Genomic DNA, 15417 nt, shown 5'->3' on the forward strand with positions numbered 1-15417 from the left:
GTGTCTGTAGGAATAGACAGACGTATTGACGAAATCCGTAGGAAACAGCCTATGAGGAAATCCACAAAAGGTTAGCAGTGCTCACAGTGGCATGGTGGCGTTATGTGGTTCTCTGCTTTACAAGTTCTCCTATAATGAGCTGGTGTTCATTTATATCCCGACATAAGCTTCCATTTAAAGAGGAGGGAAAAAAAACCCCGCCACAAAACCATCACAGTCTTCACTCCCATCTGAGATTAAGAGTCTTCACATCCAAAGACCTTTGGAGAAGAAAAGAACCTTTGGAAGTGGCCCTGAGGGGCGACAGTGAGGACTGATGAGGACAGTGGGGAGGGCAGTGTGAGCGTGGCTCCCTCCCCTCCCAACCTAGCTGCCACCTCCCGGAAATCTCCCCCTCTCTCTGCTTGCCCTTTTACCGTTCCCCCTGCAGAAAAATGTCTCAATTGCCCTCGAAAGGCCTTTCCCCCGCTTTGCTTATTTTTAACCATCTTGTTCAGGAAACACGTGGTAAGTAACTTTTGGGAACACAGAGGAGCGGCTACCAGAACCGGCAGCGTTGTGTTGACAGGAGTGCATGTGGGTGTCCCTTCACTTGACTCTGTAAAAGCAGCTAATGATTAGCTGGTTGTGGAGGCTGAGGAGACGTCTCTTTGTTTGCTCTTTATCCTCCTCAGCATGATAAGAATGTTTAAACAAGGATGAACAGTCACCCAGAATTCCTTTCGGGTCCCCACGGAGAGCGCGTGTTCACGGAGCTGATCTGGAAGTGCCCCCCCCCCCCCCCCCGCCCCAGGGATGTAGGGGCTGTAAGGCCATTGCCTCCCTCCACGGGTGATGGAGGATGGGGTCTGAGCTTTAGAGCAGGGGCTGCCTTACGAAGCTCTGAGTGCTTGGGGATAAGCTACAGAACGGGCTCGTCGTGCCCGGGCCTGGTCTCTGCCAGGAGCAAGGCTGCGGTCTGATGCGTGGACCTCTCCAGAACCGCCGTGTCCCCTGGACTCAGGCCACCTGGGGCAGCGATGATGAAACCGCCTGTAGCCCTGCGGGGCTTGGTTGCGGAGAGCCCCAGCTTTGGAATGCCTGTGGTGCCGTGCGCGCATGTGCGTGCGCACGCTCCGTCCCGTGCACCCGACGGCAGGTTCGTGTTTTCTAAGCTTTTTCTCCTCTGTGCGTTTCAGCCTTGGAGCTGGCCGTGCCTGGGTTCACCCCTTGCCCGGCCCGCTTACTGCCGGTGAGGGACCTCGCCGTGTTGCTTTTCCGAGCGCTGGTTTCCTCCGGTGTCACAGGGGAGTATTATTACCTGCCTCACGGGTTATCGTTAGGGTTACATGGGATAATCTGTGAAAAGCACTTAATAAATGTCGGTTCCTTGCCCTCCCCACTCCTTCTCTCTGGCTTTATTTTTCGTACAGGATTCAGAAGCTGACCTGCCTGTAGATTATTGGTCACCTGTGTTTCTTACTGTGGTTGGATTGAGCCAAACCTAACCTATTAGAATTACTACCTGTTAAAACTATGCTCTTACTCCGGGCAGTTTAGCGAGGGGTCTTTGGGTGGGGCCTAGGCCACGTGAAGGGAAGCTGATGCCGTTTTGGGGAGTGGAATCCACTCTCCCTGTTTGCGGGAAGGCCTTTGGGAAGTTCACCCAATGTCCTGCCAACGCAATCAGCTTCTCCGCGGAGTTCATGCAGCGATTATCCCAGAGAAAGAGGGAGAAAGGAGTTTTAGTGTTTGTGAGAATTTTGTATTCCCTCTCCCCTCTTTATGCTGCCTCACCCATCCCTCCTCCGCCTTTCCCTCTTCTCTCAGCCTCTCCTCCCGGAGTTCTAGAATCATACAGTTTTGGAGCTGGAAATACCCTGGGGTGGGGTCATCTCCTCCCATCCCTACACTTTATAGGTGGGGAACCAAGACCCAGGGTCCGGAAGCTCCTCCTCTTCTTCCTGCCCGGGAAGGTGGCCCTCTGAGGAAACTTGCAAAGCCAGGAGGAAACAAGCCCAGTTCTTTCTTTCAATAATGGAAAATGGTAGTTGCTCAGTGAGCCCTCCAGGAGCAGAGAGGATGACCTGTGCTCTCTCCCTCCGCAGACTCGTGGCCCTCTAGGAAAGGACGGGATGGGCAGTGCTGTAGCTGTATTAGGGGAGGGCTCAGTGCCCTGGAGTCCCCCCCACATCGCTCTCTGTCCCACGTTGCACCTGGATACATACCTGTGTTTGCCCTGACCTAAGACAGGGGCTTCATTCTTCTATGATGGTCCTGGCTCTGTGGGAACATAGGGTATAAACCAGTGAGCAAACTTTTTCTCTTCTGGACAGATTGAGACAGAAGGAGGGTTTAAAGACTTTTCACTTTTGCTTTATGTCCATCTTACACGCTGTGTGTGAGCCCCAGCTCTGCAGAGAGGTGTGCCAGGGGCCGCCCTCAGACCTCTGAGAACCGTGAAGGCACTTAGAACCTAGGACAACCAAGCAACAGAACTGAGGACACAGCTGCCCCATAGGCCTTCAAAATATCAACATCTTAAGGTCTAAATATCCCAGGAAAACTTTGTAATAGACTTGTTATACTTAGAAGGCCAAACATGGTTAATATTTAGCTGACAGGTATAATTTGCTTTTGCATTGGTGTTTTCTCTTAGAGTACACTGACATTTTTTAATGGCCTTCACCAGTCTCTGGTTTCACTCTAAATGTGATCCTTCACCGATACCCTATAGATGTACTGGCTTCTGGTTTTGTCTGTAACATTTCCGCCCTTGAAGATCCTGACAAATGATAAGCCCTGCTTACTGTTAACATTACAAAAAATGTTGTGTCTGTCATCTGCTCCGGTTTCTATAGTATTCAAATGAAAGTTCAGTCTCTTGACCTCGCACGGTCTAAAACAGGGACATCTTTATTGGATGATGGCAATTTACCTTTTTAAAGGAGAGCTTACCTGTGTTGCTTTATCCATCATTTACTGTGTTTTTAATGGCCACCGCTGAGTGTGCAGGGAAACTGAGTGGTTCACATGTGGAAAACTCATTGTCAAGGAGAAGTCACCTCCACGCTCTGAAAAGCAAGCAAAACAAGCAACTCAAAGCAAAGCAAGTTTATCTGGAAATTTGACCCAGAGGCTTCTGAGTGAAAACACCCTTCTCCCACCATCCAGGAAGCAGGATCAGGGTGGCCGTTTGGAGTTGGCTTTTGAAATGCCTGCCAGTACCCTTGATATTCTATCTCCAGCTAACTGTGCGGTCACCACTACAACACATCTTTATGCCTAGCTCACAGAAACCCGAGATTCATTCTAACGTAACTGGACAGGGACGAGGAAGGGACCCCTGAACTTGGCGGAATGCCTTTCCTATTTATGTTTCTCACTCAGGACCAGATGAGTAAGGAATAGCCATTTCGGGAATGGGGAAGAATAGAAAGAAAGAAAAAAGAAGTCCAAAGGTCCACAAACAAAACACAGTTGGTCTCAAGTCTTGGAACCCTCCTGTCACTGCAGAGATAAGCAGAGTGAGCTGATCGAGGGCAGACCCAAGATGAGGCACATCTCAAACAGAGCCAAAGGACTCTTTTCCTTTAGGACTTGACATGGCTAAATGCCAGCACCTTGGGCACCTTGTAGATTGGAGTTAACATGTCTGACTTTGAGGCCCCCTCTTGCCGAGCCAAAGAGTAGGGTGGATGTGGTGTTGATGATCAAGTGTTCTGCCATCTCAACCAGCTTGTTGTGGGGCCAGTGCTAAAGAATGATATCACCCCTGTTTGGTCTGAGGCTAGAGAAACAAGTCCAGCCTGTGGTCGTTCTTGTGACATATCCCGGGAGAGAGAAGCCATCCTCGGGATCCTCAGGAGCCATCCCTTTGATTCATTCATTCAGCCAGTACCCGCTGCGTGTCTCCCATGCACCATGCTGCAGGCCGGCTCCCTTCATGTTATCTCCCAGGATTATCTGAGAAGAGCCACAGTCAGATGCTTTCACAGTGTGGGATGACAGCCGAGATGGTACGTTTGTTTTGAAGAGTCAAAACCGTCCTTCTAGACCACAGGTATGAAGAATATGAAGGCCGAGTTCAAAATCAGCGATTGTTGAGCCTTGTCTGAGCTTCTCAAACTTTAAAATTGCTTGGGAGATCTCGTGAGTAGTGCCCAGATTGGCCCTAACCTCAGAGATTCCAAGTCGGCAAAGGATGAGGTTCACAAATCTGTGGTTTTAAAAACAAGAACCAGCGTGATTTTGATGGAGGCAGGGGATGGGCTGACCCCGGGATTTTAGAAACACATTTGTGAGGGGTAGTTTCGGGTTGTGCAGGTCAGTTACCTCGGAGACTTCTTCCCCATCATACACATCTTCCCATTTCCACCCTTTTCTGGCCTGCTGAGCCTCTTTTACTTAGGAGAGTATTATTGCTGCCTTCTGCTCTGTGGGCGAAGCAGAAGATTTGAGAACCAACTGTTGTACATAAAACGATTTTAGGCAGAGTTCAGATTGAGGGCTCTCAGAGGATGCTTTTGTTTCCTGGGACATTTTTAGGAGAAAGGATGTTAAGGCTTCAGTAAGGCGGCTGGCCTCCGCTGGGCACCTGCCGTGCTCCGGCTAGTTCACCTGTCCAGCCGGGAGGTAGAGTAGCAGGAGGTAGACCTCGGTTCAGACCGTCCCCTCATACTTACCCACTGTGTAATCTTGAATCTAAACTCACATAAACTAACGTTTCTATGCTGCCCTTCACTCAGGAGTTAACTGGTAGGCTGTCTGGCTCGTGGGGGCTGGTTGGGGGGGCTAATAGGGATGAGGTATACAAAACAGGAAGGCTCTGAGCAGGTTTCTCACACTTGCCAAACTTGTAAATCACTCTGGGATCTTGTGAAAATGCCTATTTCAGTGCAGGGGGTCTGAGGTGAGCCTGAGACTTTGCATTTCTAACAGACTCCCAGCTGAGGTCAACGCTGCCTGTTCATGGACCATGCTCTAAGTAGCAAGAATCTTTTTTTTAATTTCTCTCTTTTTTTTCCTCTGAGTACAAGAATCTCAGAGGTGCTCCTCGGGTTTACTGTGAACTGGTAGTGCCGTCAACTAAAGTTAACAAATTGGCAATTCTTTTTTTAGCCCTAGGAATGGAAGACAGTCCTACCCCTTACCTACTGCCGATCATGCAGATGGGCAGAGAATGCTTCTAGCCATGAACAATTTTTTCCTGGTCCCTTCAACTATTAATTGTGTCCAATAACATAAGAACTACTGAAAGAGAGGGCATAGAGGGGGATCATCTAACTCTGTGGGCTGAGAGAGGTTATCAAGAGCAAGGCTTCAGATGTACAAAGTATAGGTGGCCCTTAAGGTTCAGGAATTACGGTTCCTTAAATCTCTTTAAGAGTTTACCTGTAAAAGAAAGGCTTTTAGGTAGAAAACGAAAGGAGAAGGTCTTTCCTCCATCCAATAACACCAGCTTTAAACTGTGTGAGAGTCATCTGGAGAGGCTGTTACAATGCAGATTACCTGGCCCCAGCCCAGAGTTTCTAATTCAGTCGGTTGGGGTGGGGCCGAGAATTTGTGTGTTTAATGCATTCCTAGCTGATCCAGATGATCATACGTTGAGTAGCAGACTTGAGGCCCCCAAGGCCATCATCTCGGAGAGTGGTAAGCATGGAGCACAGTGTCAACCACGTCTTCCCTTTCTAACGCTTCCCATCAAAGGGGCATTGCCAGGAATGCGAAATGTTTAAGCTGGGCTGGTGTTCGAAGTGTGAACAGGAGCTCCACCTGTCTTCAGGTATCTGAAGGCCCTGTGAGGGTTAGGAAAGATGAGATTTGTGGTGCCTACATGTAGCTCTTCCCAGCACGGTGGGGTCCCCCAAGGACTGGGGCTAATAGAGCCCCTCCCCGCAGTGTGCTTCCTGGGAGATTCGGGGGAGCATCCAGGTGCAGGACTCCCTGTGTGGAGAAGAGCGAAGCACCGGATGGGCATTAGGAGCTGCTCTCCTTTTTAATGATTCCCAGACTCAGCTCTAATGATCACTCAGCAAGCAAATGATTCCCCAGCAGGAAATTGGACCCTTTGTGGAGTACATTTCCTCGCTGGATCCCTAAAGTTATCGTCAATACATTCTGGCTGCATTTTCCAAAGTGCTTCATTTCCCATCCAAGTATGGCTTCCAGCCAGGACTATCTGGCCAAGGGGACCCATCTGGGGTGAAGGCCCCATTAGGAACAGCACTGTCCACAGCCACTCAGCCCCGATCAAAGCCCCGATGACAAAATCCCAAAGAGAACACTTCTCAGGCAAACTCAAAGTCAGGTTCAAATTGAGGCAATTATTTAGAGAAGGAGCTGCAAGAAGTGGTTGTCATACACACGGATTTGAGGAGTGCCGGTCTCCGTGGAGTTCCCTGGTTCACCAGCAGATGCTCAGAGAGGGTCCCTAGGCGCCATGCTCTGTGCCAGGTGAGCTTTATAAAGGGGACTTGGGAACAGTCCCTGCTCTTATGTTGTCTGCGGTCAGGAAAAGGCAGACACTTAATTATGTACCTGTCAAAGCAGAACCCCCAGAACAGCACGTATCTAAAGTAGACCTCCTGTCATCCACCTTGCCCATCCTGGGCAAGGGAGGGATGCCTCCTCTTCCCTCTTATGGCATAAGCTGTGTGAGGGCACTCCCAGAAGCAGCTCTGTGCCGCAGGGCTGTCCCTGCGGGGGGCTGATGGCTGACAGCTGCTTGCCCCCTTCCCCTTCCCTCCTCGTGCCTCAGGCATGGGCAGCAGATGCTTCTGAGGGTCTGTGCAGCCACAGAGGCTCCCCCACCTTGGTGGGCATCAGAATCACCTGGAGGGCTTGTTAAAAACAGATTGCTGGGGGGCGCCTGGGTGGCTCAGTTGGTTAAGTGACTGCCTTCGGCTCAGGTCATGGTCCCGGAGTCCTGGGATTGAGTCCCGCATCGGGCTCCCGGCTCAGCGGGGAGTCTGCTTCTCCCTCCGACCCTCTCCCCTCTCATGCTGTTTCTCCATAAAATCTTTAAAAAAAAAAAAAAAGATTGCTGGGCCTCACTCGTGGTTCTGATCCTGTAGGTCTAGGATGGGGCCAGAGGATTTCTAGCAAGTTCCCAGGTAAGGCTGACACTCGTGGGCCCCGAGTGTCATGGGGAACCACAGGGGTAGCGCGTGAGCATGGCCATCACGACTTACCCAGGGACAGATGGACGGGGATTGAATGACCGAGTGGCAGGAGAACGTCACAGCTCTGCCGGTGACCCAGGCGAGAGAAGATGGGGCTCTGAAACATGATGCAAAGGATGGAAATGCTAGGACCTGAGATGGGAATGGGGGTGGGGGAGGGGAATGGACCTGCTGGGTTTGTGGTTCGTGGAGACCGTCAGGTGGAAATGTGAAGAGGGTTCTCAGAATACTGTTCAAACCTCAGGAGAGAAATCTGAGCTGTAGGCACAGATTCGGGGGCCTGTGGGACAGAGGTGGAAGCTGAAGCTGAGGAGCTAAGTAAGACTAGTTAAGGGCAGCTCACTGAAGAGAGAGTGGTGAGGTGCCCAGAGGAAGCCAGAACACCTGGAGGGCCGGGCAGAGAGGGAGGGGAGTGGCATGGCTCCCAGGTGCAGGAAGCAAAGGGACAGACAGACAGTGTCACCAGGAAGGGGCAGAACCAAATGTGGGAGCGTCTCAAAAACTCAACCAAAGCATGACCCATTCTGGGGACCATCCTCCAGAGTCTGGGTGGTGTTTGAGGAGTGAGTTGGAGGAACTGAGCCACATATTTTGAAGCACATGGTTTTTTTAACTCTTCATTGCCTTGGCCTGGGCAGTTTTCTTTTGCCTTGGTGACCCAGTGGCTTCATGGAACACGCATAAGCAAAACGAAGCAGGCCCTGCCCACACACGTGGGGCGCAGTAACCATCCATGGCCATACGGCTTCCTTCTCCGAAGAGCATCAAAGTGAACAGTGCAGTAGTTGAGGGTGAAGCTGGGGGTCCGTGTTGCCACCTTTAAGCTAGGCTCCAGGGAGAAAAGATACCATGAATTCCTCTTCCTTCCTCCCCATTTGATACCCATCTGGACCACCCCCTCCCCCCGCTCCCCAGGACCTTGAAACCACTGGGTTTACAAGGATAAGAAGGATTCCGACAACTCATTTTGAGCTATTTGTACTAGAGTGCTACAAAAAGAATTGATTTCTATTAACTGAGAGCCCCCCCACCCCGGGGTGATAATTGTGTGTTTTATGGATAGTTTGCTTTTTAATTTGTGGGGCTTTTGAGTTCTCTGGGTCTTCACAAACCCTAAGAACACAGAGAAAGTCCGACAAGTCTCTGAAAAAGGCCGATGAGTCCGGTTCAGGCACTTCTTGGCCCCTCCGGCTGCCACTGGCCGCAGGTGCTTTAGGCAGGAACACACACTGACTTGTGCTCTGTCTTTGCAGTTCTGTACGGAGCTAAACCAGCCTATCCTGCCCAACATCCGCAAGTGGAAGGGGCCCCGGGGATGCTGGAAGGCCGTTGTTGCTGAGATGCCCTCCACTCAGCTCCAGAAGGTACCCTCCATCTGCAAAACCTGGATTTTATCTGCATCTTATTGCAACCTCCTTTTTCCCTAATCACAGGCATTTACAAATTTACTTTGCCAACATCCTTGATGCAATTCTGTGTTTCTGCACATTTCTTAGCTCCTTGCCATTCATTTCAAAATGCCCTGGTTCCTGTTTCACGTTTAGCTCGGGAATGGACCGCTGCCCAGACGGAAATGGGAGTTTAGGGTGTTGGGAGGAGAGGAGAAATCCTGTCTGGAGCCAAGGCTGCAAATGGGGTATTTCTGTCCTTTGTCTTCTTAATCCCGTCTCCACAGTTCCATCCTCTGCCAAGTTTGTGGAGAGCCCATTGTTCATTGACTGAAAACTTCAGATTTGCTTAATTCATACACGAAGCATTGGCTTTCAGTGGTAAAGATTGTGTGCATGGAAATGTTCTGTGGACATTTTGAACAGATTTTCATTTTGAATGTTCTTTCATTGGTATATACCTTGTGGCTGTGGGCAAATTGCTGAAGGGGTACGTTTCACTCTTACAGATCTATTCACGACTGATTTTTATTCACTTGGAATGCTGGATATTAGTGGGGTTTTAGATTTTAAAATAGACTTCCAATAGTTCATCATGAGTCCAACTGTCATTACATGGTTTTTCTATAAATGCACATGCTGTATTTTTTTCTCTAGTGTACCTAACACGTTTATAAACAGGAATAGTGTTTATGTGAGTGATAGTGAGATGTGAGACTTTTAAATTATAAATATATACTGGATTAAAAGTATCCAGTCATTTATGGACAATAAGCTCTCTTTTTAAAGCTACTACTTAAAAATGTGATGTAAATCTGATTTCTCTGGGTTTTATGTTCTGGAGTGTAAACGGTTACTATAGGTGACAGCCAATGTCCATTTCCCCACAGGCTGGAAATTTAGCCAGATTGGGACATACCTAGTCTTCACCTCTGTAGCCCATGGCTGTCCCTTCTCAGTCCATATAGAAATAATACCACCTCGCCTTCTTAAAAAAAAAAAAAAGCATTTTATACATATGTAGGTTCACTAGGCTCTCGTAGTCCATTTAACACTGTTTATCCACTGAGAAATCATCAGAAAGGTTACCACGTGCCAGACCCTGTGCCACATGCAGATACACATCTGTGAGAAAAACAGACCCAGGAACCCAGCCCTGCCTTGTTCTTAGTCCTTGCAAGCCCAGGGCAAGAATCTATCCCGAGCTGATGGAGCCCCTCCCTCGGGAGCTCACAGCCTGTTGGAGGCACGAGGCAGGAACCCCTACTCCAGGTTGGGGTGGCAAGGCCGTTGGAAGATAGTGTGCAGTTGCAGGGAGACCCAGGTTCAAGCCACTTCAACTTTTCAGCCTCAGTTCCTTCATCTCTAAAATGGGAGCACTCTCCCCTTCCTTCAGTCAATCACTGGGTTGCTGTAGGATTTACAAAGATCACGTGCACTGACCTGCCCCATTAACCGAACACAGACCAGGGCCCGCGTGAGGCGGCAGGCTGGCCAGGCTGTGCCGACTGGAAGTCCATATACCTGTCTCAGGCTGCAGTTGGCTCATCACACCCTTGTTGCCATGGAGGCTGGTGGGCCTCGTGTGGACAAATCTCCCGGGCTCTCAAAAGATGTAAATACCTAGATTTTAATGTGAAATTTCCTGACTTTTAAATATGGACACATAAGCTAAAGTGCTTTTAAATGCTGTTTAGCAAATTGTGTCTGTGAGTCACACACGTCCCATCTCTTCCCTGGACAACTGTGGGCAAGTGGCAGCCTCTGCTCAGGTCTCCAGTCCTCGCCCCACAGCCAGAGGGGCGTCTGTAGATGAGAAAACCGAGCTCTGTATGACAAAACGACTTGCCCGTCCTCTAGCGGCCCCACGGTGGGGTCAGGCCCGAGCCCAGGTGGCGCTTTGGCATTAACACCCGGATCTCCGGCTGCCCCGCGTGGAGGTGGGACAGTTCTTCCAGAGCCAGGGGCCGCCTGGGTCCAGGGGATCGGGAGAGGCTCCCAGAAGCGCCCGGTGCTGCTGGGCACACCGGTGAGCAGGTGCGAAGGGCAGCCTGAACAGGCAGGTGCCTACCTAGGGGGCCCCTTGGGCAGTGGCTAGTGCGCACTGGGGAGCCACGGAAGGTTTTTAAGCAGAGCTGACCACCTGCACGGTACACCAGGAAGGTTACTCTGGCACCTCTGCTTGAGAAACAGTAAATGGGAAGATGACCCTCCAAGTGGAAAGGGCAAATCCCACTTCCGTCACTTGATCCCCGAGGAAACACATTTAGAAAAATGGAGGGCTCTGTGATCCCATGGCAGAATGACACAGGTGGCCCTGAGATCCAGGTCTTCCAGGTCTTAAATTGGGGCTCTCTCCAGGGGCGGGCAGGCCTGTGATTATAAATCTCAAAGTGCACAGCATGCAGAACACGGTTCCCTGTTCATTCCTTCCCTCCTCCTCACCACCAGTTGGTCTAGTGGAGGTGCTGAGCCCAGCAAGGCATGGGGCTGGGACCTGTGCGGATGCTGGGACTCAGCACAGGCCACTTAGGTTGCACAGAGTCCCTTCCTCTCCTTTAGCAATATGTGTTGCTGGCCCTTCCAGCGATGCCTACAGATCCTCCTGCTGATCCCCGGCAGCGGAGCCTCCAGATGCTGGGATAGAGTGGGGAGAGGAAGCTTTTCCTCCTTCCAGAAGGGACAGCAGCGAGAAGCAGGCAGATTCAGAGTGGCCCAGAGCTGCAGCCAGAGCTGGCAGAGGTTAGCACCAGACCTCAGGACACTTCTGCCAACACCCACTGGCCCTCACAGGCCCCTGTCCCCGGGCTGGAGGCCCCTCTGTGGGCCCTGTCCACCTGCAGAGTGCCCTTGGCTGGTTCTAAACAGTGGGGACTGTCAGCACTGACCTCCATCCATCCAGCAAATATATATGGAGGATTCACTAGGCACTAGATACTGGTGGTTGTAAGCTACAACTAACCAGTAAGCAAAGCCAGCCCTTTGCAGTCTTCTGTTTGATTCTCAACATCGCTGTTTACCAGCTGTGGGATTCGAGGGAAGTTACTTAACCTCTCTGAGCAGCTGAGTCCCTGCCTGGTGGACATGGCTGTGAGTGTCTATCTCATGGGATGTGATGATTAAAAAGATAACTCTGTGCTTAGTCGGGGCTTCCCCTCACTTCACTCCCCAGAAGATAAGAGCCCAAGCACCCTAGCTGCGCCTAAAACCCTGAAATCGGCAACATGGGAAATTTGGGGCGGGAGGCAAGGAGGAACACACTGTGGCTTTTGGGGTATGCTTGTGTTTCAGAAACAGGCCCTGTGCATGTGATCTCAGGACCCAGTGCAGAGCCCCCCTTGTCTCTTCCTGGCTTCTCCTGCCTCTTCCCACCAGCTTGGGGCTGAGCCCTGCCACAAAACAGACTGGTCTCCAAACTGATGCCTCCTCCTCTCCTGCAGGGGGCCGGGTTCTCTGGATTCCTGTGGGATGCTGCGGCTGGGGTAGAGCTGAGAGACGCCACCTCGCAGGAAAATTCGCCTGGTAATGGGCACGGGAAGCCGATGGGGCCCAGCCTGTACCTTGCGCGGTTCAAGGTACTGTTGTGTTGCTGTGAAGGTCTACTTCTAAAATGGGGTCGGGGTGGGGGGGAGTCCCTTTCTGAACTGTGATCCAGAGCAGCCTCATCTACTCTCTCCCAGGGTCACGTCAGCATGTACTCTCGGGGTTCCCTTGACTGATGAACCTGTCCAGGGCAGGAATGAGGAGGATTCTGGGGGACTCTAGCTCTGATGACTCTGGCGTCTGGGCAGGAAGGAGAGCAGGTGGCTGGTTCCCAAACCTAACACACATCAGAATTACCTGGGGAGATTTTCTTAAAATCAGGGATTCCTGGGTTTCACCCCAAACACACGGAATTTCTGGGCTAGGGCCCAGGACTGCCCATTTTTTCAAAGACCCCTTTAGGGCCTCTTCATCCCTCTGACATTTGGAAATCACTGGACTAGAGGACAGCAGAGCTTGTCTGGAGACCCCCTTCTCCTTATGAGGGCGAAGGGGCTGACCCTCAAGGGGCCATTGGGTTTGGAGGGGATTCAAGAGGAGCTTCTGGGCTGTGGGGTCAGGGCAACCCCACCCCTGACCTCTCCAGATGAGCCCTCCCCTGGCTGTCCCTGGGGAGTGTTCTGAACAGCGAACACTCAGAAGCTAGGCACAAGGAGGAAAAAGAAGCCAGCAGCCACCGGATCACCCAGGCGGCACTCAATTGACCTGATCCCCCTGGCACTTACCTGTGAAATCACAGGGCGGGCGGGGGTGGGCCCTTGCCACAGAGCCTAGCAAGCCACCTGCTGCGTGTTTGAGGACCACCCTTCTGTGTGCTCCAGAGCAGTTCTGGAGCCTGAGAGTTACCTCAAGCCACAGCATGGTCTCTGGCGGCCCCTGGCTGGGGCGGCCCCTGTTTTGGGAGCTGTGTTGGCTCTGGTTGGAGTCTAGCCCAAGCTCGTGCCCCTAGGCTGCAAAGTTGCTGAGGTTCTGTGTGCGCGCCCACCCCTAGGGGTGTCTGCAGGGTGTGCTTAGGAGACTGATGTGTAAAATCAGCCACTTATCCTCTTTAGATCCTCCTAACACCACACTGGGTGGTGATGCTTGCTCTGACCTGACGAGGCCATAGCCAGACCAACCAGTGTCTCTCACAGGCTGGCTGTTTTTAGTGGCCAATGAGAAAATGCTACGTCTCATCAGTTGTTGGCCCAGATCCTTTAAAGGGCCTAGACAGGAGTTCAGCCTCCTATCCTTCACGTCCCATTCTAGGCTGGCAGTTGGTATGGTATGGAGATGGGGCTTGTCTCCAGCACCACCCCCCCGCCCCCCCGCCCCCCGGCCGGGTTTCCCTGCCTGTGGCCTCACGGTGGTTCCTCTGTGGTCAGAGCCAGGGCTGCAGAGAGCTCTCCAGGCTGGGTGGTGGTGGGCAAACTGGGGTCACATATGTAAGATGAAACTGGCAGCCTCCACTTCCTGGGGGCTCCCCCTGCACCCCCTTCCTCCTTGGCAGTGTTTAGTGTTTGTTACCATGACAAACAGAAGGGCAGGATTGCCAAACCCCGAGCAGCTGAGCAATGCTGCCGTGCTCACACCAGCTCTGACTGCATGTTCCCATGTTCCTGTACCTGCCCACGCGGCACACACCCTGTGGGGGGGCACCTGCCCGCTGAGGCGCTCACCCTGGGCGGTGGGGGGGGCACCTGCCCGCCGAGGCGCGCACCCTGGGCGGTGGTGGGGGGCGCCTGCCTGCCGCGGCACGCACCCTTAGGGGGGGCACCTGCCCGCCGAGGCGCGCGCCCTGGGCGGTGGGGGGGGCACCTGCCCGCCGAGGCGCGCACCCTGGGGGCGCAGGACTGGGCATAGTCTGTGCTGCCGAGGTGCAGCCAGCTTCCGCGTTTGACACATTTGAAATCTGGTGAAAGTGAACATCAGAGCAGAGCGGTCTCTGGAGGGAAAAAGCAGAGGGGGTGGGTGGGGGGGGGGAAGGAAGTGGGTCCCAGAAGGGCGTCCTGGCAGAGGGATCCCAGGCTGGCCCTAGAGGGGGAGAACCCAGTCTTGGTTAATGACCAGCTGCTAGAACCGCCACCACCACCTCCTCCCTTGTCGTTGCTTAAAAGGAAAAAAACCAAAGCCGGAACGTGACATTTCCAGATGTGCCTGGTTTTCCAGACTCTAAGTTGGAGTAGGGGATGTGATGTAGGGGGGTGGACGCATAGAACAGGATAAGTTTCGGTCCCTCAGGTGCCTCAGGAAAAAATCTAAGCCTGAACCACCTTGCGTTAGCTCTTGGCGTGTGGGCCAGCCTGGTTTGTGTTCACTGTTGTCAACGTCGTGCAAGAAGCTACTTGTAAGTCGGAAGTAACAAATACAGGAAATATGAACATCTAAGCCTGTCCCTGTTGCTTTGTTTCCTCTTGCCTCAGGTGGGAAGTAATGACTTGACCCTTGTGAACCTTCACCTGGCGGCCCTGACCCTCCCAGGGGGCGAGAATCCAAGCAGGAATCACAGTGACAGCCACCGCTTGGCTGGCTTTGTACAGACCTTGCAGGAAACCCTGAAAGGTAGGAAATGCTCTTTCTCCGTGGCTGGGCTGATAGCTCCCAGATTCTGGAGGGCAGGCATGGGGTTGCTCCGTCTAAGCATCTCTCCGATCCCTTAGGCTGACCCAGCTGTCAGCAGCGGTGCATACTGAGGGTGCAGAGGACCGCCACCCCCGTGTGTGGTGACGTCTTTGTCTCAGCAGGCCTACCATGCACGTCCCGTGATACTGGCTTTGGGGCTCTCTAGCCTCTCTTTGATGGAAAGGATTTGGCGGGGGTGGGGGGCGGGGGGAGTGATGACACCTTCCTTCGTGGCCCGTCCTCCTGGTTCAGCTGCCGCTGTGGTCGTACCACCTGCAGATTTGCACGTGCTCATCTTGTGAGAGCAAGACCGTGGGTGACAGGGGACTGGGAAAGTCCTGATGAGCACAAGTAGGCTTTTTCTCCCTGGTGGGATGCAGGTCGCCCTGAAGGAGCCCCGGCACCCTCAGGAAATCTGGATGTTCGTCTTGGCTCCTTCAGTAGCTGTAGGACCTCAGGCGAGCCCGCACACGGCTTGAAGCCCATCTGGTTGGGGGGTGGCTGATGTTCACCTCCCAGGGGTGCCCGGTGGGCTTGGTGACTGTCTGTGGACAAACCAGGCACATAGTAGGGGCTCGGCAGACAGGACCTGACTCAGAAAATACCAGAACACTGAGAAGAGCAGAGCTTCAGGAGGGAGTCAGGTCTCTGGGTCCAGGCTCTGCCCCAGCGTTACAGAAAGTTCTCGTGTGCGGGGTTTACTGGAAGGAAAAGTTGCCGCT

General features: G+C 52.5%; 1 protein-coding gene across 2 annotated transcripts in view; it reads left to right on the forward strand.

Moving 5' to 3' along the window:
• Window positions 1-15417, forward strand: part of EEPD1 (endonuclease/exonuclease/phosphatase family domain containing 1) — a 108827-nt gene that overhangs the window by 87383 nt on the left and 6027 nt on the right. For both annotated transcript variants that reach the window (XM_044919907.1, XM_044919906.1), the window contains 3 exons: window positions 8417-8527; window positions 11992-12126; window positions 14497-14635. In XM_044919907.1, coding sequence (XP_044775842.1) covers window positions 8417-8527; window positions 11992-12126; window positions 14497-14635 — 385 coding nt within the window. The remainder of the gene's footprint in view (window positions 1-8416; window positions 8528-11991; window positions 12127-14496; window positions 14636-15417) is intronic.

The sequence above is a fragment of the Neomonachus schauinslandi genome, chromosome 12 (assembly GCF_002201575.2).
Source record: "Neomonachus schauinslandi chromosome 12, ASM220157v2, whole genome shotgun sequence".
Classification (NCBI taxonomy): Eukaryota; Metazoa; Chordata; class Mammalia; order Carnivora; family Phocidae; genus Neomonachus; species Neomonachus schauinslandi.